General features: G+C 41.9%; 1 protein-coding gene across 8 annotated transcripts in view; it reads right to left on the bottom strand.

Annotated features, from left to right (window-relative positions):
* chl1b (cell adhesion molecule L1-like b) overlaps window positions 1–21325 on the bottom strand; it is a 610347-nt gene that overhangs the window by 255816 nt on the left and 333206 nt on the right. For all 8 annotated transcript variants that reach the window (XM_055647708.1, XM_055647706.1, XM_055647709.1 and 5 more), the window contains 2 exons: window positions 16750–16915; window positions 14258–14382 (listed from right to left, as the gene is read on the bottom strand). In XM_055647708.1, coding sequence (XP_055503683.1) covers window positions 14258–14382; window positions 16750–16915 — 291 coding nt within the window. The remainder of the gene's footprint in view (window positions 1–14257; window positions 14383–16749; window positions 16916–21325) is intronic.

The following is a 21325-nucleotide window of genomic DNA, read 5'->3' on the forward strand; positions in this document are numbered from 1 at the left end:
AAAAGAATTTACTGTCTTTTTGCTGCTAAGATCTGTTCCCGATGTTGGGAAACAGTCCAGAACACAGGGTTAAATCACAGTAATTAAGTTCAATGTGACTCCAGTCTGTTTCAATCCATTTTTAGAATTTTGTAGGGGGGTGTGGGGGGTGGAGAAAGGAGCAGATATTGTCTTACAATAAAAAGAGGTGCTGGAGCAGCACAAAGCCTGGGAAGAGATAGGTGGATATTTGGTGGAGGGGGGGGAGCAGTTCAATGGGAAACGTTTAAACTTCTCTGAGTAGCTTGTTTGCAAAAGCAATTGGTGCAGATCAATGGAATGCTCCGATACTCTGGGAGGATGCTGAATACATTTCTTCCATCTGCTAGGGAAACTGGCAGTAGAGTGGTGCAAGAAGTGCTAGATACCTCACAGCTGCAGTCTTACTGCACTGACTGTCTGCCAGGAAAAGGAAGTGTCCTTTGCAATCACCTTAAAGGCTAACGTGTACACTACCTTTGGAGATCTCTCTGACCTTCCAAGTGACCTGTCCAACACTCTAAGATCCATTGTGTAGGAAAGAATGCTGGTTTACACCAAAGCTAGACACAAAATGCTGGAATAACTTGTTTCAATTACAAAGAGGGATTGGACAGGCTAAATTTGTTTTTAAATGGAGCAAACTGAGGGATTGCCTGATAAAGGTATGAAAAATTATGAGTGGGATGTAAATCATCCTTAATCCTAAGGGATTAACTAAGAAGAAGAAGAAAAAGGAATTGGATGCTAACTGTATTAGCAGGATTAAGTTGGCTGTCTGAACGTGTGCATACAATATTGTCATGGAAAGCTGCAGCCTGCATAGAGAGCAGGAATTGTAGCACGAGGGGCTTCAATTTCATTTCAATTCAACTACGGAGAAGGAAAGTTATCGGCAGTCTGAGTGAGGATAGGGGTACATTTACAAAGCTCCAATTCTGCAACTTTAATTTTCTGTCATATTCTCATTCTACTATTTCCACAGTGTGAAGATAGTATGCTAGTATGCTCGTACTAATCATGTATTGTCTTTACGATGACTGGTAAGCACGCAACAAAAGCTTTGCACTGTACCTCGGCACACGTGACAGTAAACTGAACAAAAGTCATAGAAACATAGAAAATAGGTGCAGGAGTAGGCCATTCGGCCCTTCGAGCCTGCACCGTCATTCAATATGATCATGGCTGATCATCCAACTCAGTATCCCGTACCTGCCTTCTCTCCATACCCCCTGATCCCCTTAGCCACAAGGGCCACATCTAACTCCCTCTTAAATATAGCCAATGAACTGGCCTCAACTACCTTCTGCGGCAGAGAATTCCAGAGATTCACCACTCTCTGTATGAAAAATGTTTTTCTCATCTTGGTTCTAAAAGATTCCCCCCATCCTTAAACTGTGACCCCTTGTTCTGGACTTCCCCAACATCGGGAACAATCTTCCTGCATCTAGCCTGTCCAACCCCTTAAGAATTTTGTAAGTTTCTATAAGATCCCCCCTCAATCTTCTAAATTCTAGCGAGTACAAGCCGAGTCTATCCAGTCTTTCTTCATATGAAAGTCGTGACATCCCAGGAATCAGTCTGGTGAACCTTCTCTGTACTCCCTCTATGGCAAGAATGTCTTTCCTCAGATTAGGAGACCAAAACTGTACGCAATACTCCAGGTGTGGTCTCACCAAGACCCTTTACAACTGCAGTAGAACCTCCCTGCTCCTTTTGCTATGAATGCTAACATACCATTCGCTTTCTTCACTGCCTGCTGCACCTGCATGCCTACTTTCAATGACTGGTGTACCATGACACCCAGGTCTCGTTGCATCTCCCCTTTTCTTAATCAGCCACCATTCAGATAATAGTCTATTTTCCTTTTTTTTGCCACCAAAGTGGATAACCTCACATTTATCCACATTATACTGCATCTGCCATGCATTTGCCCACTCACCCAGCCTATCCAAGTCACCTTGCAGTCTCCTAGCATCCTCTTCACAGTCATCATAGTCTGTACTCCCACATTCCTCTTTCCTCAGTTAAATCTTTTGAGTTCCATTCACCAATGTTTGCATGCCAGTTATCTTCCAGCTTATAATCACCACTGGATATTGATTCTGGCTTACAAATAGCAACAAAACAAACTGAGAAGAGACCAACCATGTTTAACTGCTATTGTTCCTGATGAGCTACTTACGAAGAGATGATTCTGTGTTAACAATAATAACACAAAGCTGCTGGAAAGTGGTTCATTATTGTGAATAGAACCCGCCTTTTCAATTAATTTTCCTGTAACTACAGGCTGTCTCCAAAGATAAGCTCTATGGATAACCCAGAAGAAGAAACTGACATAATAAGGTCTACATTTTATCAGCCATCATTCTGCAGCATTCATTTTCCTGAAAATATTCTTCCACAGATTTTTTTTAGCATCGTTAGAAAAGCAGAAACATTTACTGTGACGCTAAAAGGTTGTGTTTTGCTGCAGGCTAACTCAAATCTTTTTTTTACATTCTAGTAGATATTTATGACTGCCAACAGGTCAGTCTACTTAAAGTAAACTACATTTGTTCTTAACCAAATTATCCTCTTTTTTTTAACATTATCCTTTTTCACACATTCTGTAAACCTCACAAACACCATAAATAACTCAGATTCTTTGAGGGAGGAAGAACCAAGGATAATAACAGGTAATTCTGAAGAAAGCAATGGCACATGTACTTTGTGGTCGACAATAGTTCCATTGAATCAAACATTTGCTGCAATATCGTGACTTTAGACTTTGTTAAAGTGCATGTTGTAAAACATGTTTGCCACTGTCATTCCATCGCCAACATCGAATCCATTGAATATTGAGAATTCAGGCACAGTATTGGATCAATATAATGCTAAGATAGAAACTGTAGTGCAAGTGAAGGGAATTGGGAATGGAGTTAGATTATTATTATTATTGCCATGTCAGATACAGTGAAAAAAACATTGTATGCCATTCAGGGTGAATCATACCAAGAAAATGCAAAAGAGAAAGAAAACACAGACTGCAGTATATAGTGTTACAGCTACAGAAAAAGTGCAGATAAAAGTGTAAGGGCTGCCACAAGGTGGACTGGGAGATCAATAATTCATAATTAGCATAACATTCAAGAGTCTGGAAACAGTGTGGTTTTGAATCGAGCGGTATGTGCAAGGAGCAAGAGTACAAGGCCCTTTCAGAGAAGAGTGATGAGAGGAATCTACAAGAACAACACAGAGCTGGTGCCAGGCAGCAGTCAGGCAGATCGCTGGGATGGGGAAGGAGCATCACTAGGGCCACCCTGTAGGATTAATAGAATGATGGTAGAATAGAATGAGAATTGAAGTAGCAGAAATGTTTGCATTTTATAAAATCACATCTATCCTCACTCAGAGTGCAAATAATATTCCTTCTACACATTTGCATTAAAATGCAGTCATAAATGCAACATGAACCCTGAAGATAGACAAAATGTTTGAGTAACTCAGCGAGACAGGCAGCATCTCTGGCTTGAAGGAATGGGTGATGTTTTGGGTCGAGACACTTCTTCAGACTGAGCCTTGATTTTTATTCAAAAGCATCAGTCTCTTGTTTTCAATAGGAAATACAGTTTGCCAGTGCATGTTCACTTATACATGCAAGGATATTATTGACTCCAGAGGGAACATTGCAGTCTCAGACAGTGCAATGAATAGGTGGAGAAGCTGATCAGGGTCTCAGGCAGTAAGATGGTCAGGGAGTCAGGACCCACAACTCTTTGAGCATTTGGAGTTTGAGCATTGAGCACTGGGACATTGAGTTATGTTGGATTGGAAGATGGTCGTAGAATTGGCAATTTTTTTGTGGGTGGGAGACAGGCAGCAAAGGATCAAACAATGGGACTAAGCTTACATGATCCCATTCATACTGAAATATAAAGACCTGGTTGTCTCAAGATTACTCGCAGAATACTGTACTATGGATGGGAAATGATATCATTCCGTGCACGAGTGGTGATGAAATCAAATCAGGTGCACAAGGACAAATTGCTCTGATAACTTCTCAAGTAATTCAATTATTGTTATTACATTTTACTTCAGGTAAAATCAAATTTGGGCCACACGCAGGCAGGTGGGAGTAGTGTAGATGGGGCATGTTGGGCCCGTTTCCACACTAGAATCACATAATGCCTTCTTCACCATCCTGTCTACATGTGTCACTGCTTTCATGGTATTGTATCCTTATACCCCATGGACCCTCTGCTCTAAAACACTCTCCAGAGCCCTAACATTAACTGGTTAATTCCTTCCCTGGTCTGATTAAGCAAAATCATCTCACATTTATCAGAGTAAAATTCCATCTCATTTGTTGGCCCACTTCCCTACTTGATTCAGACCGGTTTGTAAACTGAGATGACCTTCCTCACTGTCTACAGTACCATCAATTTTGGAATTGTCCACAAATTTACCAACAACATTAACTGCATTGTCGTGGCAATTTTAATGGCAGTTTTTACTGCGGTGAAAACTGAAATTGTTGTGGGTCATCAGCAATAATTTAGCAATCTAATATTGACTTTCATGATCACGTGTGCTGTTCACAATTTTACTCGGGTATATTTTTGCGGGAGTGCGAACACAATGGAATTGTTTGAGTGCACAGTGGATTCAACAAGTGGAATTGCTCATATTATTTGTTTATTTTATCATAAATTGGACCTGCTCAGATATACAATGTTAGCGGTGTAGTTGTTGCCTTACAGTAAAATTGTTCAGAGGACAAGCTTCTGGAGACTGCCAGGTAAGAGCACCTACTATGAATTTATCCAAACGGCCAAGTGATCACATTCTAGGTTGATGGCAAACCAGAATTGAATGGAGTCGGCTGAGAAAATACTTAGTGGGTTCGGTGAGTTCTGAAACTTTTAACAACAATGGCTGAACACTTCTGCATGAAAAGGTCATGTGTTACAAGCTGAAAGCAAAAAAGCATGACATGCAAGTTCTGAGAATGCAATGAGCAGAGCTAAAGAGCACTTTAATGTGTCAGCCAATGCAAAGCAGACAGCCAAGCCAAAGATGTTGTGCCGCGTTCCCAGAGCAGCTGATAATGATCAGACTTCATAATGTTCTCTTCAGAGCATGTCTTGAGATTGTGAACATTGAACAGGACAGCTAGGGAAAATGTTCTTTGACCCACAACGTCTCCGCTGACCATGATGTCAATTTAAACTCATTCCATCTGCCTGCATAAAATCCATATCCCTTTATTCCCTGCCTATTAATTTGTCTGTCTAAATGGTTCTTAAACATTGCCATCATATCTGCTTCTACTTTGTTCATGGCAGCACATTGTAGGTACCCACCGGGCTCCAAGTATTAAAAAAAAAGCCTTATAAATTTGCCATCTAAACTTTCTCCTCATCTTTAGCATGTGCCCTTTTGTATTTGACATTTCTACCCTGGGAAAAGCACTCTGACCATCTACCCTGTTACATCATCATCTCTACTTCCTCAGGACACTAAGGACATTCAGCATCTTGCTAATACCTCTCAGCAGGTGGCTTCTAACACACATATAAATTAGGAACAGGAATTGGCCACTCGATCCCTTGTACCTGCTCCACCATTCATAAAAATTCATGGCTGATCTGATTTTAACCTCAACACATTCCTGCTACTCACAGGAAAATTTCAACCTCCCTTTTTTTGATCTACCCAAGTCTCAAATTATGCATCAATTTTTTTTAAACTTCACCTTTAAGGAAGAGCTTTACAAAGTTTGTAGGAAGGAACTGCAGATGCTGGTTCATACTGAAGATGGACACAAAGTGCTGGAGTAACTCAGCGGGTCAGAGGAAAACGGATGGGTTACATTTCAGGTCGGATCCTTTCTTCAGTCTGGATCGTTAGTAGAGTCGAGGTAAGTGAGGAACCATTTATTGAATGCGTGGGTCTGCCATAGAATGAAGTAAATTGGGGTCGATTGCAGTTCTGGGTGAGTGAGGCCTGGAGCTGTGGGAGAGTCAAGAACGAGAGCCTACTGATGCCGGCACATGGTGGCCAGTTTGGAACGCAAAGCACGGAAGTAGAACAGTTGCAAGAAGCAGTGGATGGACAGGCAGCAACTGTAATCGGGTTGGGTCCGAACTGGGAGATCTCGAACCGGAGTTGGAAGCCCCGAGGCACAAGGTGCAAATCCCAGTGTGAAGAAGGGTTCCGACCCAAAAAGTTACCCATCCTTTTTCCCCCAGAGATGCAGCCTGACCTGTTGAGTTACACCAGCGGAGGAGGAGGGTGGGGAGTTACTAGAGGTTACCCAAAGTTGGGGAATTCAATGCTCATACCGTTGGGTTGTAAGCTATGAAGTGCTGTTTGCGTGTGGCCTCATTCTGACAATGGAGGAGGCCTAGGACAGAGGGGTCAGTATGTGAATGGAAAGAGGAGTTAAAATGGTTAGCGATTGAAAGAACCAGTAGTCCTTGGCGGACAAGCACAAGTGTTCAGCGAAACAGTGGTACACTGCAAATGGCTCGATTGTAATAATTAATTATCTTTCCGTTGGCTGATTAACACGCAACAAATGTTTTTCACTGGACCTCGGTACACGCGACAATAAACTAAACTGAAACTCTTGGTCTCACCCATATACACAAGGCCACATCGGGAACACTAGATGAATCTCTACACTCACAACCATGTGGTAACTGTTCTCCCCTCCTGATAAAAGGCTATACAGGATACTTTGACTCTTGACTTTGATTGGCAGATTGAGGGCACAATAGTCACAATTGCCACAAACAGCCCCTCTAAAAATAAGACAAGAAACACTGAAAGAATGCAATCATTGCCCTGAATGACCAGGGAGAACAAATATCCTGGAATCTTTGAAATAACAATTGGATTGTTCGAATGGTTGGATGTTCAGATCTTTTTGACTATATGAATTAAAGTGTCAAGTTGTCTTTAAATCAACTGCAATTATCTTGTGCACAAGAGAGAGCAGCAGTTTCAACAGCTTTCAACAACTCTCAATCAACACAAAGCTTGGGTCACAATAACTCCCCAAAATTAGCAGTGTCATCTAGTTTTCAGTCACACGGTTAAAAGGAACTAAATGTTAAATACACATAGTACAGGTGGACGATGGTTTAGGCTACTCATCGGTGAATGTGGCTTTGCTATCACTGTTCATCGCCACAGATGTCAACCACACAGTATTTCAACAAAAGCAAAGTAGAATTTTGAACCATAGCATATCAGAGATCAGACGGGATCATCGAGACAGAATTCATCAGGGGTTCGGATGACATTGATTAATCACTGATGATTCCATTTTTTTCTTTAATCTGAATCTGCGGCTTTGCTCAATTTGCTCCAGTTTATGCAGTGTGAATGAGTCTAGCGAGAGTTCTAAAGTACAGCACAACGGTGGGTTCAAGAGACAAGTACATTGCGCTAAATGCTCGAAAGGCTTGTTTTATAGCCAGCCTATTATTATTCAGCAAAACACAAAGCGTTGAAGGAACTCAGGAAATCAGATAACACCTGTGGACGGAATGAACCGGTGATGTTTCAGGTCAGACCCTTCTTCAGACTCAGCCTGAAGGTTCCCGAGCTGAAAGATGACCTGTCCATTCCCTTGCCTGCTGAGGTCCTCCAGCACTTTGTGTTTTTCCTCAAGATTCCAGCACCTGCAGTCTCCATTATTGTTCAGCGTTTTCTCTGAGGGCTGAGGTACGATTTATCATTTTACTGTTCAGTTGAGTGTGAGTTCCATCTAAGGAGAGCTAGAAACAATCATAAAGTGTAGTTGACAGATTGCATGCACTTTCAAATTAGTTTGAAGTCCATTTGCGAAAGGCATCAACTGGATAAAACCTCACCTGTTACAGTTGTGTGAGGATCTCCTTCTCAAAAGAACAATCTGTCATTTGCATTGACAGTGCTCACATCGGTCTTTCAAACATGTGAAGTAGCACTAAAACACTTCCTCTACCATTTAGACATCTCCAAAAACATACTGAGACACTTTCACATCGTATTTCAGCATTTGATGGAAACATGTTTTGAAGTATTGTTTTTATTATTTGCAAACTATCAGTTCTCTTCTATCTGATAATAAATAAAGTTAATGGTGTTTAACAAAAGAAAACATCCCCTTTCCCTTATCCATCTGCATTCTCCAACCATTTTTCAGCAGAATGGCTCTTGGTTATATAACATTATGTAATGCTGAAATGTGTTTGGGATTACGACTGGAGCTCCTGAACCAAGGTATGGATTTGGGAAGGCACAAGGAATTGCAGATGCTGGAGCAAGAGACAAAGTGCTGGAGGAACTCAGCGGGTCAGGCAGTATCTGTGGAGGGAATGGACAGATACCATTTTGTGTCGGGACCCTCCTCCAGGCTGATGGGAAGGGTGTTCATCCACAGGATACAGCATATCTAAGGAACTACCAAACTAATTCAGTTTGTGATTGTGAAGGTTTATGAACTAGTTGAGTACCACCTCATATTCCTGCATCAGAAATTGATTTTGTTAATTGTTTCTGTGGCAAACACAGTGGTATTTGATGCTAATACTAAATCTCATCTCTTGCAAGGAACCAAGGAAATGGTCACAAGGACGTTTGAAACAGCAGTCGAGTGGTTTACATCCAGAAACAAGCTGTCAAAAGAAGCCCATGTGATTTCCAATGGGACTTCATTTAATTTGGCTCATCTTCTGCCCCAAACACAGAGGCAGTAGCCCTTAAAGACACACTCCCCATGAGAGCCTCAAAGCAGCAACATACCAATTATAGAAGTCATGGAGGGGACAGAAGCTGCATGAAGAAATGGACAGGGCTCACATATACACAGAGGGTTGTGGCCGGTTCAATGAGGGGGTGATTTGTTATATTGGCTGGGAGATCTGCCTAGCCCAGTGGGAGAAGAGGCTGGCAGGAGGTGTCATTGGGTCCTCACTCCCGCAGCAGTGACAATCCCTGCACTGCGATGCAACAGTTAGGATGATCTGCACATCGCTACTGACACCTGCAAAAAGCAGATCCTCACAGAGGAATATGTTTTATGTTGAAGAGTCACTTATTTATCCTGTTCAGAACCACCCCCGGAGAATAAACGGGTCATGGCCAATAGTGGAAGAAAACACTTGGCAGTGAACAGGTTTAATTAGGTGTCATTCATGAGGAAAGACAAGGGTGGTGGTTGCCTGTTGCATAATCAGAAGGAGGATGTGTTCATGTAATACAATCAGTGCAGACAACCATATAATGCAGTCCATGCAGAATTCCCATGCGTCACCTGGGCTCCTCCACCTGATTATTGCTGAACAACACTGGTGATAACTGGGAGTGTGAAAGAGGTCACATGCTCCACACTAGAGATCATGATGTCAGAGACTCCTTCTGAGAATGTTCTCTCCATCCGAGAGTCCCCAACAACCAATGAGGTCAACGTTTCACAATTCCACCGAGCTGAGGGATTTTTTTCCCCCAAAAATAATTTTTAGTCAGAATAAAACAATGGATAGAAAACAAGAAATGTGTAAGAACTCTTCAGACATTCTTGGCGTCAATACATGTAATGGTTTAACATTAAGCACTGTTCACAGCTACCCTTAAACCAAGCTGAGGGATGGGTCAGTTGATGCAGAGCAAGGATGTTGCCATGGTAGCCTTTTGCTTTCTCTTGCCCATGTTCTTCTTCATGCTCCTACAGATCTAGGGCGACACCCCTACTTAACATAAGCTGACATCCCTGTCCACCGTGGATTTATGAAGAATGCGTTTCATGGGTTGTTGGAGACTATCAGATGGAAAAAAAAACTTCTCCTGAGGAGTCTACTAAATCATAGTCTCTGGATCTAGTTTCACCGTGCTGCTTCATCACTGGCACAGCCAACATGCCATTGTCTATGGTTGTCAATATACACCAGACAAGGATCATGTGTATGCATCTGCCTGGAGTGCCCTGCTTGGTGACCCCAGATTTATATGGGTAACAAGACCTCATCCCAGTGATAGTAACGGTGTTTTCCACCACGATCCTTGCACTCGCTTTGGTCTCATTGAGCCTGTGCTCAGTTGTGGTGACTGGAGAGCATGCGATATGATAAGATGAGGAAATCAAGGATGCAGCTTGTTCCTCAGCTACAATGGCTCAGGTTGAAAGAGCATTTCTCCTGGAGACAAGGCATTACCCACGTGTTTTGCAGCTTGGAAGGGAACCTGAAGATGGTGGCTGCCCACGCACCAGCATTGTCTGTTCATCCTGTGTTGCTGGGAGAGGCTGGCTCAGCACATAAGATAGAAATGTAGCTGCCAGGCATTCTCCAGATGCTGCACACCTCAGCCAGTGGGGTGGATTACTGTTCAGGACAATGGGTTGGGTGGCAGTCACGAGAAAAGCTTTAGTATCTCACTGACTGTCACTGCTGCATAACCAGCCTCTGACTTTCAGCCCCTCCCACCTCCTTCGCCAAAGTAGTTGATTTGGGAAACATACCAGCGTTAAAGCTATTGTGTGATTCAACTCACTCCCGCTGGAGCAGAAAACAAACTGTTGGAGGAACTCGGTGGGTTGAGTAGCATCGGTGGAGCCCAAGTGATAACCAATGCTTAGTTTAGAGTTCAGGAAGATACAGCATGGAAAATGTCCCTTCGGCCCACCAAGACTGCACCAACCAGTGATTACCCATAGACTAGTTCTATCCTACACACAGAGGACAAATTACAGAAGCCAATTAACCTACAAATCTGCACGTCTTTGAAATGTGGGAGGAAACCCACGTGGTCTCAGAGAGAATGTACAAACTCCGCACAGACAGCATCCATAGTCAATCTTTCATGCTGTTAGGCAACAACTCTAACCCTACATCGACACTGGTCTAGATGTAGGGTTTTGATCCAAAATATCAACTATCCCTTTGCCTCCACAGATTCTGCTCTTCCCACTGACATCCTCCAGCAGATTGTTTTGGGCTCCATGTGGCTCAGGTAAATCCTCCATACATGTAGGTACATTAACCTGCAGTCTGTACTGGAGCCCTTTAAATCGTGAGAAAGACAGAACAACTAGCACTAGTGGATCCAAGATATGCTCTTAACTGCTGAAGAAATCTTCACCACATTGAGAGCCAGTGTAAAACATAAGAAAAAAATTACACGAGTGTTAACAGTTCCCTGAAGGCTTTGTGTATTTATTCAGTGAATAAGTTAATCATGTAGGCCAGGCAGGTTCCAGGGCTGATTCCCCAGTCTGCGCTTCAGTGTGTCAATTTATCTCAACCTGAAGCATTTTTGCCTCTGAATTAGGATATGCATTTCTCCCTGCTGTAAATATCTGTGGACAGAACAACAGTGACAGCACCTCATGAAATAATTAATTGCATGTAAAGTGCTTTGAGACATCTTGCAGATGTTGTGCTGCATATATTAGGCAATTGAATGTAATATTGGTTGTTGCATTTAATGCACAATCTCTACTTTATCTACACATATACCCCTCCACCCCTACTGATCTGCCTGTGGCCTGTGACTTGATTCCTCTCCGACCACTGTTTCAGCAACTACCACCAGCAACCCACAGTTTTTCAGTTTCCACTCTGCCCTCATTCTCTATCCCCTCTGCTTTATGCTCGTTCTTCCCGTCTCCATCTGTTTAACCTCCTGAGCTCTTCCATCCAATTTGCCTCCAATCCCCTGCCACCTCAAAACAACTACGTTAGGATATTAAGAGCATGACATCTGCATATATGACACAATTATCTCAGTTATGTAAGCTATATACTTTGGTTGCAATATATGGCATTCCAATATTATTGAAACAACCAATTTATTGATATAAAATGGACATTGTGCACGCCTTCTGTGAAGGAAACTGAAAATTAAAACTTAAGCAAAAAAAACCTTTCTGTTTCAGGCCTGTGGATGTTGATAGAAGTTAACATATGCCCTATGTATTTACAACCTCAAATGTTTTCAGTTGCTGCTTTGACCAGGTAGTTCTTATGAAAGGTTGTCTGACTCACATTATAAATGTATTTGTAGACAAGGTTAGGTTTAAGATCCTGGTGACAATAAAGATCTGTTGTACAAGTATTATGAAAAGCTGTGATTCATCCTCAAGAATTAACTCTCATAGAATTAAGTATCTCTTAATTAAGAGATAATTAAGGGTATATGTTAGCACTGTTAGTGTATATATTTGAATTGAATTGAATACATTTTATCAGCCAAGTATGTATACATACAAGGAATTTGCCTTGGTGCTTTGCTCGCAAGTAACAACACGATATACAGGAAACAATTAAGAATAAAACATTATAATTTAAACATGCGAAGAATGAAATAAAATACCAGAGCAAAAGGAGGCTACAGACTTTTGGTTGTTGAGTAGAGCTACTGCTCATGGAAAAAAAGCTGTTTTTATGTCTGGCTGTGGCGGCTTTGACAGTCTGGAGTCGCGTTGTAGAGTGAGAGGATTGGGACATCTGCCTCACTGAAACTATCAGGATATTGCCAGAAACACGTTTGAGCCAGCAGATTTATTCAACTTATTCGAGTGCACACCATATTGACTCTGAAGCATGCATGGGGATCTTTATGGGTAATTAACCCATGATCACAACTTATGACACAAGCCTGCACTGTGCTGCCAGCTAAGTTAAAACGCTGCTACATGCAGTCTACAATAATTTTACAGTTGGGTGGGTGCACAATTCAGCTGGTCAGCGATATTATGAATGGTAAGCACCAAAGGGAGTCTGGTTGTACCCCCTGAAAAGAAGGCACATTATGGCTGCAGTATTAGATGTCGCAGAAGGTACTTTAGCCTGAAAAATGGTGGTCCATCAAGTGAGACAGCAAGAACTGGAGATCCAGATAACTGGAGAGGATGACAGAGGGAGCCAGTGGACACAAGAGTGCAAACTGGGGTCTTACCTTCCACACCCTCGAAGTCGGCTGCAGGAGGTGCTTCCAGGGCTGGAGGTGGCTGGGCAAAGCGAGGTTGGACGGTTCGCTGGAGAATCCCGATGGTTGGAGGCCATACAGTAGCTTGGATCAATGCGCCACTAGAGATAACCAAGCCCGCAAACTGGCCTGGACTTCAAATATGGCGCCACAACCTGGTGACTGTTGCCACCAGCATAATTAAGGATGATAGTCACCCTGGACACTCCTTCTCCTCCCCTCACCCATCGGGCAGGAGTACAGAAGTGTGAAAAAGCAGACCTCCAGATTTAGGGGCAGTTTGTTCACAGCTGAACCATCCTATTACCAACTAGAATGCAGTCCTACGCTACCATTTATCTCATTGGAGACTCTTGAACTATCTTTAATTGGACTTAACTGGGACTTTATCTTGCACTGAACATTATTCCCTTTATCCGGTATCTGTACAATATGGGTGGCTTGATCATAATCACGTATATCCTTTCTGCTGACTGGACAGCCCGCAACAAAAAAGCTTTTCACTGTACCTTGGTACAAGTGACAATAAACTAAACCAAACAAAAATAGAGGTTCATTTGTGTGGAATGCAATTGATCCTGCAGTAATCTGTTAAGAATTTCATCGCATAGACCATGTTTTCCTTCTGGCCAAACCTGGAAAATGGCTAATTAATCAGGTTCCATTACCAGACATCTCGTTGGTAGATATCCTCGTGCTGGTTGGTGGAACAGTGTACTCCCTGCTCCAGCAAGATTTTTATGTCACTACTACTGAAGCAATAAATCTAGGATTTGTTAAAATTCACGTTGAACTGAGCTAACACCAAGCACCTCATGACAACTGTGCTGATGAAACATTGTTTTGCTATGATACACAAATTGATTCTAATTATGGTCAGAAAATGAAGCAAATGTTAGCCGCCTTTACAGGTGACCAACTGACTGGCATTTATTGAAAAGCAGCAGGGTGGTGTTAGCATGAGCAGCATATTGAGTGATTGCAGGTCAATGAAACCGCTTTTACAACGCTGAGAAATGAAGATTATTCATTTATATGTAAAAGCTCTTCTTGTTTTAGTCTCTTGTAAAACATCACTGGGTTTGCTGATGTGAAATTGCTATCGATATGCAGCAATTCAAATTATCTGAGAATAATCAGAATTGACAATTCACCATGCGTGGAAGATTGCAGTGTTCAATATCTAGGTCAGTCTGACCTAACTAATAGATAACTCATCATCAGTGTGGCTAACAAATGCACAGAGCGCAGCCAATTTTCTTTCTTCAGTAATACTTACCAAGGATAAGAAGCTTTGCATCTGCCGTATCACTGTCCATGGAAGTTCTAGCGACACAAGTGTAAGTCCCTTCATCATCTTCACTTACATCAATAATTTGAAGCACATCATCATCCATGATAATTCTAGGTAACAAATTACAAATGGCATTTTGTTAGCTGTGGTGCTGATTTTCATGCTTGCTTTTATTAGAATGTAGTCTACCAATAGATATATCCAACCCCTTGGGTGCATGTTGAATGATATAATTAATAACATAAAAATTCTCAGTTCACTGGTCCCAACAATAAAACTCTCGAGTTTTATTTTCTTCTCCACTGATTTCCAGATAGAAGTAAGGGCATGCTGGCAAGATGCAGACTAAAATAACAAGAGTTCTCATTTAATTACAGTGAAGCAAATCCCAGACATAAGGAACTGCAGATGCTGGAATCTTGATCAAAACACAAAGTGCTTGTGTAACTCAGTAGGCAAGGCAGCTTCTGTGGAGGGAATGGATAGGTGATGTTCCAGATCGGGACCCTTTCTCAGGCCGAGTCTGAAGCAAGGTCTCAGTCTGAAATGTTGCCTACCCATTCCCTCCACAGATGCTGCCTGATCTGTTAAGGTTCTCAAGCACAACATTTCCTCGCCGTTGTGACTTGTGATTGGTTTGCCGAGCACCTGCACCCTGACTGCTATGGCCACCTGGAGCCTCTGTTTCCAAGCCATTTTAATTCCTCGTGCTATTCCCACACTGGCATGGCATCCTCCACTGCCAGCTGGCAAACTGGAAGACTAGTATTTTTTTCATATTCCTTCTATGCAGTCCTCAACCCAACAGCATGAACACTGGATTCTCAGATTTGAGGGAACCTGTTCCCCTCTATCCCTTTCTCTTTCTTTCTGATCTCTCCAGGTCCTCTCTCAGATACATTCTTCCGTTTCAGCCCAGTCCCCCCAGCCCTTATCACCCAGGTTCTTTCCATCCCCCTCCCACTGCCATCATCTACACATTCCTTCCTTAGGGTCCTCTCCCACCACTGTTCCTATCTGTTTACCTTATCTCACTTATTTGGATCCATGTTTCATCTTCCTTTACTCTCAGATGCCACCTGTAGCAATTTGATGCCTCTACCTATCACCTCACAGTCTCTACCACTATTTCTACCTTTCCGTTCCTCACCTGATTCCATCTGCCAACCTTGCCCTCCTCACCTGCACCCACCTATTGCTTGCCAGCTCTTGCTCCCACTCCTCCTCAATTCTTTATACTGGTTAGCTACCCTCTATTCTTTCAGTCCAGGTGAAGATACTGACCTGAAACACTGTTTGTCCACTCTCTCTACAGATGCTGCCTGACCCACTGAGTTCCTTCAGCAAATTGTTTGTTGCTCCAGAATCTAGCATCTGTAGTCTTTTTTGTCTCCCAAAAGTTAGTTTTGGGCAACATTCCCATGCCGATCTCTCTATAATGTTTAGCCTTCTATACTGCTTTAGTATAATACTCAGTGTAAACTCAAGAACAGCGCCTCAGCTTCCCAGTTACAATATTTGGCCCTTAATATTGAGTTTACCAACTGTGGGTAACAATTCGACCCTTCCCTACCAGCCCCAAATCCTCACAGTTATGGTGTATATTTATTTTTAGTTGTTGCGTTTCAATTTACCACCATGTAATTTAACTCAAAATATAGTTCGTGGTAAATGTTGCCTGGACAATTTGAGTCGACTCCCTCCTTCTTGCAGACATTCTCTTTATTCGCTCCACCTTCCCCTCTCTGATCTTGTTATCACTTTTTCAGTTCTGATGAAAGGCCCCAAACCCAAAACTGTTACACTATTTTTCTTGCCATCGAAGCTGCCTGGCATCCTGTGTCTTTCGAGCACTTCCGTTTGACTTTATTCCCAACTGTTAGCTTGTGAGCTGAACTGCTGGATAAGAACAAGTAGGGATATGAGGCAACAAGAACACCTGTTAAAAAATGGGCAGATGCTCCTTCAAGGAAATAGTACAAAGTCAGGAATAAATTGGCAATGTGTCAATGTTTGGTAATGTAGCTCACCAAAAACTTGTTTTTTTTAGTATAATGAATTAATACACTTTCTATTCACTTTTTTTTTTTTTTTTACCTAAACTAGAGAAAGAAAAAAAGGGATTTCCTGGAATCTGTGAAAACGATATTCAACAGTTGAATTGTGTGTTTATTTAAAACACAGAAAACATGCAAGCAAGTTAGGAATAAAATCTTAACAGCCAGCCCTCAGATTAGATCATGAAATGCAGTCAGTCTATAGAAATCTAAAAGGCAACTGATCTATAGAAGAGTTACCTACTGCTCTGGCAACTTTTCATTTGATGTTGTCTATGGCAGATTGATATTGGCAATGCTTTACCAAACTGTACGCAAAAAAAAACATTTCATTGTATGTCTGTACATGTGACAATAAAGAACCTTTGGGTGGATAGTGACTAAAATGGAAACATTCATCCCCATTTTATAAAATATTACCTGTCATTCTCTGTCTGGTCACTGTAAATTTCAAACCCATCCTTTCTCCATGATAACTCAAAGTCATTTTCAAAAGCAGAATCATATTCAGCAAGACATTTAAACTGGGCCGTCGCGGCTTTCTGTATCATTAGATCCTTGGGAGGAGTCACTATTTCTGTTGCAACTGAAAGGAAGACAGAAGATCAAAAAATGCAGTAAGCACAATTTTCACAATGTTAATATATGTATAAAACTGAGCAGAATTCATTTTAAATGTATTAACATTGTACATGACAGCAATTGGGCATTGAGATCAATACACGGCTATAATTAATGTCAAGGTTTGATCCGTGAAATGTGTGTCTGAGGTAGGAGCTTCTTAAATCACCCTTACTTGTTCATTTGCTTTGTTTCTGATTGTTAAACCACCATTATTTGAAGTTACAATGCAGTAAAAAATAATTGTATTCATAGAAGAATGTGAAGAAAATGCAGGAAATACATCTCAATATGTATATGAACAGAACGGAACGTGACCTTTCTGTGTGGTCAAATATTTTACCCATCATTTAACAAGCTGGCAACCGATGCCTCACTGAGGTGGGTTTTTTTAAAAGTAGAGTCCAGTGCTTTTTAAGGCAGAAATATGATTTGACTGGTGCAGTCGTTTCACAGCAGTACATTTCGTCAAATCTGGTCAGCATTACTTCATGATTTGTGTTAAGGTTTTGAAGCATGATAATCTTTCACTCAGTAAAACTGTCCCTCTACGCTCTGAAGGAGTGATATATTAATGACCAAATGACTATTCAGGGCAGACTTTAAGGCAGCTTTTCCATGGAAAGAGAGTCAGAGAGCTGGAGGCAGGAAAAGGCAGGCGTGAGACTGAAAAAAGACGGAGAGATGGATGTCCAGGGGGCCTTGCCCCCGTATAGGGTTCCAAGGGGCAGACATTTTCCTTGAAATTACACCGTTTTCTTGCCTGTTTAGGCATAATTTATACTGTAATTTTTTTGATTGTACTTTAAAATAACACATTTTATTTGCTTGTCTTCTTAATTTACACAGAAAATTTGTGATAATCATACCTTAAAATGACAAACTCCTTGCTTGTTTACACTTGTCACATAGAAAATATTTTATATTACACCTACACCTACTTGTAACATGATACCTGTTCCTTGCTTGTTTTACTATCATTGGAGATAAGTATCCTTGACAATGGAAATTATTGATTTTTTTGTGATAATTATACCTTGAAATGATACCATTTCCTTGCTTGTATACCCTTAATTTAAACTGTGATTTTTTAAAACTTGTATCTTATAATAACACATTTTACCTGATTGAATCAGGTTAAAAAAAGAAACTGTGCAATGTTACAAAATTTTTTTATCAAGTCTGCAATTTATCCCTCAGATAAAGCATAACAATAGTTTAATTTTACCTGATTGACTTTCATATCTCAGGTATTAAAAAAGACCATTTTCATATTGTAGTGTCCATGATTTTCAATGGACATTACAAAAAAGCTGTGATCTTGGATAGTCAACAGGCCATTTCTTAAGGAAAGATTAACATTTTTAAATAGCCTAAGTGTCAAAAGATTATTCACAAATAATTCACAATATCACATGATTTTTATATCTAATTTACATTAATTTATAGGCCAAATGGAAGGAATTTAGTGTTCAATTGCTGTAAATAAATGCCCATTTAAATCGGATTTCTATCATGTGGAACGCGTGGTTTAGAACGTTGACATAGGCGCTGGATTAGTGCACCTCAAATGCCGAGGTGCGGTGACACAAAGGACTCGCTATAGAGGAGGCTTGCAGGGTTATGGCGGCCCCGTAAAAATAAGGCATAGCCACCATTGTTTGCTCTATAAAACCCTGGGGCTGCGTGAGTTGCCGAAGGAGCCGTATTTTAAAACGGATTAGAACTATAGGACGAGGCTCCGGACTCACTTTTGCAAGCGGGCTGCCGATTTTTCGATTTCTAGGCCATGTGCGATTGACGCCCTCACAGCGTTTTAAACCCGCCCCCTCCAAACAGCGCCAAAAGCCCGCCTCCACCCGCGATTCATACATCCCGCCCACAAACACAGCTGACAGGGGTTGGCAACCTATGGCCCCCGGGCCAAATGCGGCCCGTAACCCAAAATCCTCCGGCCCGCAGGCTTATTTTTTTTCCCGTAATTATCCCACCCGCAGATTTCCATCATCTCCGGGCCCGAGGCCGCGGCGCCCAGGTGCGGTGACGCAAGGACGCAAGGAGGTCTGCGCCCGCGCCGTGGAGCCACCGACAGCTGCCCCCGAGGAGCCGCCCGCTGCTCCGGACTCACAGCGGCTCCCGTCCCCAGCGCCCTGACGTGAACAGCCCCTGCTGTGCCCCGCCTCCACCCGCGTCCCGCCCGCAAACACAGCTGGCCCCGCCCGTGAACACAGCTGGCCCCGCCCGTGAACACAGCTGGCCCCGCCCGTGAACACAGCTGGCCCCGCCCGTGAACACAGCTGGCCCCGCCCGCAAACACAGCTGGCCCCGCCCGTGGAACACAGCTAGCCCCGCCCGTGAACACAGCTGGCCCCGCCCGTGGAACACAGGCCACACTCCGCTGCTTTAGCTTTATTCTCAGTGCCGTTGGACGGGCAGCTTCTGGACCTGCTCACGAACTCAGCCCGGCCTCCGGAGCTGTATTCTCTTTGCTCCGGTGATTGACAGTGGGTGCCAGAAGAGGTGTCGCCGTCCCGGCGAATAACAGACCAATAACTTTTCTAATATTTCACCGATCGGAACAAAACTTGGTGCACTTAGAACAGAGGCGAACGGTGAATAAGGTGGCAAAAACATCCTAGCGATATAGGGTACCATTTCTGCGCAAATTTAAAAACAACGCAAACCGGAAGAGGACAAGATGAGAGTTTTAGTAATAGTATAGATAATGAACAATGAAGAATAATGATGAATTCAAAACTGTCAGCTGTCAACAACACTGTATCGATTAGTTTGACCAAATGGAATGTAATTAAATGATAAACAAGCATAACAATAAATTGTATCTAAAACATAGAGTGAATTAATACATATACCCCAACATTTATTTTCATTAAATATATGCTATTGCACAGTGATCCAAATGATTTTTTTAAAGAAGTTTGTTTGGGGATTGGAGGGAAGTGTCATACTACCCAAGATGACTACTTGATGGGTAAAACGCCTAACTTACCAAAAAAATAGAATCTCACAACAAATTTGTCCACAAGGTAGTTTTGGTTGATCTAGCAGCTCAGATAAAGCACATAAAGTGAAATGAAAAATGCACAATGCAAGCCAGGCCCACTGAAACCCTAAAGCACAAAATTCAAGTGCTGGCCTTTTGCCCTTAATTTATGAACAGAATTTGCTGCAATGCCCCAGAGGACATTTAAAAACATAACCCCGGCTAATCAATTTTTCTGGCTGAGTTGCAAGATGAACTCACCCCCAAAGGAAACCTGTTCTTTCTGTGTCCTATCTAGTGATGACAGATACATCACCTCGACAGAAGTGTTTTAATTTTTTTTAAATATGTTTCAGGGAGAAGTTTGCTGCCTTTATATAAAATGTCAACAACACTAAATATTGATTCGTTCAGTGCCGATTTGACCAAATGGAATGCATTGAAATGGAAAAGTAACAGACCAATGAATCAGTTAACTCACATGTCATGTTGAGATACACACACACTCAAATGTTTGTTTATTTTCATGAAATACATCCTTCCACACAGCGATCCAGATTAATTTATCGTTTTAGGGGAAATGGGGGAATATTGGGGTGTGTCGTTCACCAAATCAATGATGGTTGCCTTTAGGCACCTTCCTGCCTACACCATACACCCCCATATTTGACTTAAATTCTCCAGGAAAAATATCCTGCCAAAAATATGGATCCATTTGATTAAATGCATGGAATACCAAACTTAGAAATACAGCTGATTCAGTCACAGACCACATGCTTCAGTTAGTAAAATCTCTAGTGTCTTAACAGTTCTGACAAAAACATTTCTTCAAGTTAGTAATACTGTATAAACCCAGTTGTTGAAAAATGCATCCCCAGTGCCATTCATTATGAATGGTCGTTCTTTTCAGGGCTGCTGGATTCTGTTTTTTTTTTTGCCCGAGGTTCCTGCCACTCAAGTTAATGGAATCCAAGACAAAAAAAAATCAAAATCAGGTTCTTTCCAAACTGACTCTTGAGGGAAGCTCACACTTTCAAAACAATGATACCAAGCTGAAGCTATCTCAACGATACAAGTTGCCTCTGTATCCCATCTGTATTTTGGTCTGTCAAAAGTAAACAAGGTCAAATCACTCATTAATACAGAAAAATAAGCATTAAACTTAAAAAGTGGTGCAGCAGCAAGCTGTGCTTGTGGGTCAAAATATGTTTACGACCTTTTTCAATGTAATTGTTTTAATATAATATAACATCTGTTTGTTGTGAGAACTCGTACAAAGGATGCATGCAAGCATGCCATTTGTCTCATTATCAGACCGCTCCTGCAACACTGTACCACTGCAAGGAATCGGCAATTCAGAGGCACCTAGTG

Source organism: Leucoraja erinacea, chromosome 16 (genome assembly GCF_028641065.1).
Source record: "Leucoraja erinacea ecotype New England chromosome 16, Leri_hhj_1, whole genome shotgun sequence".
NCBI lineage: Eukaryota > Metazoa > Chordata > Chondrichthyes > Rajiformes > Rajidae > Leucoraja > Leucoraja erinaceus.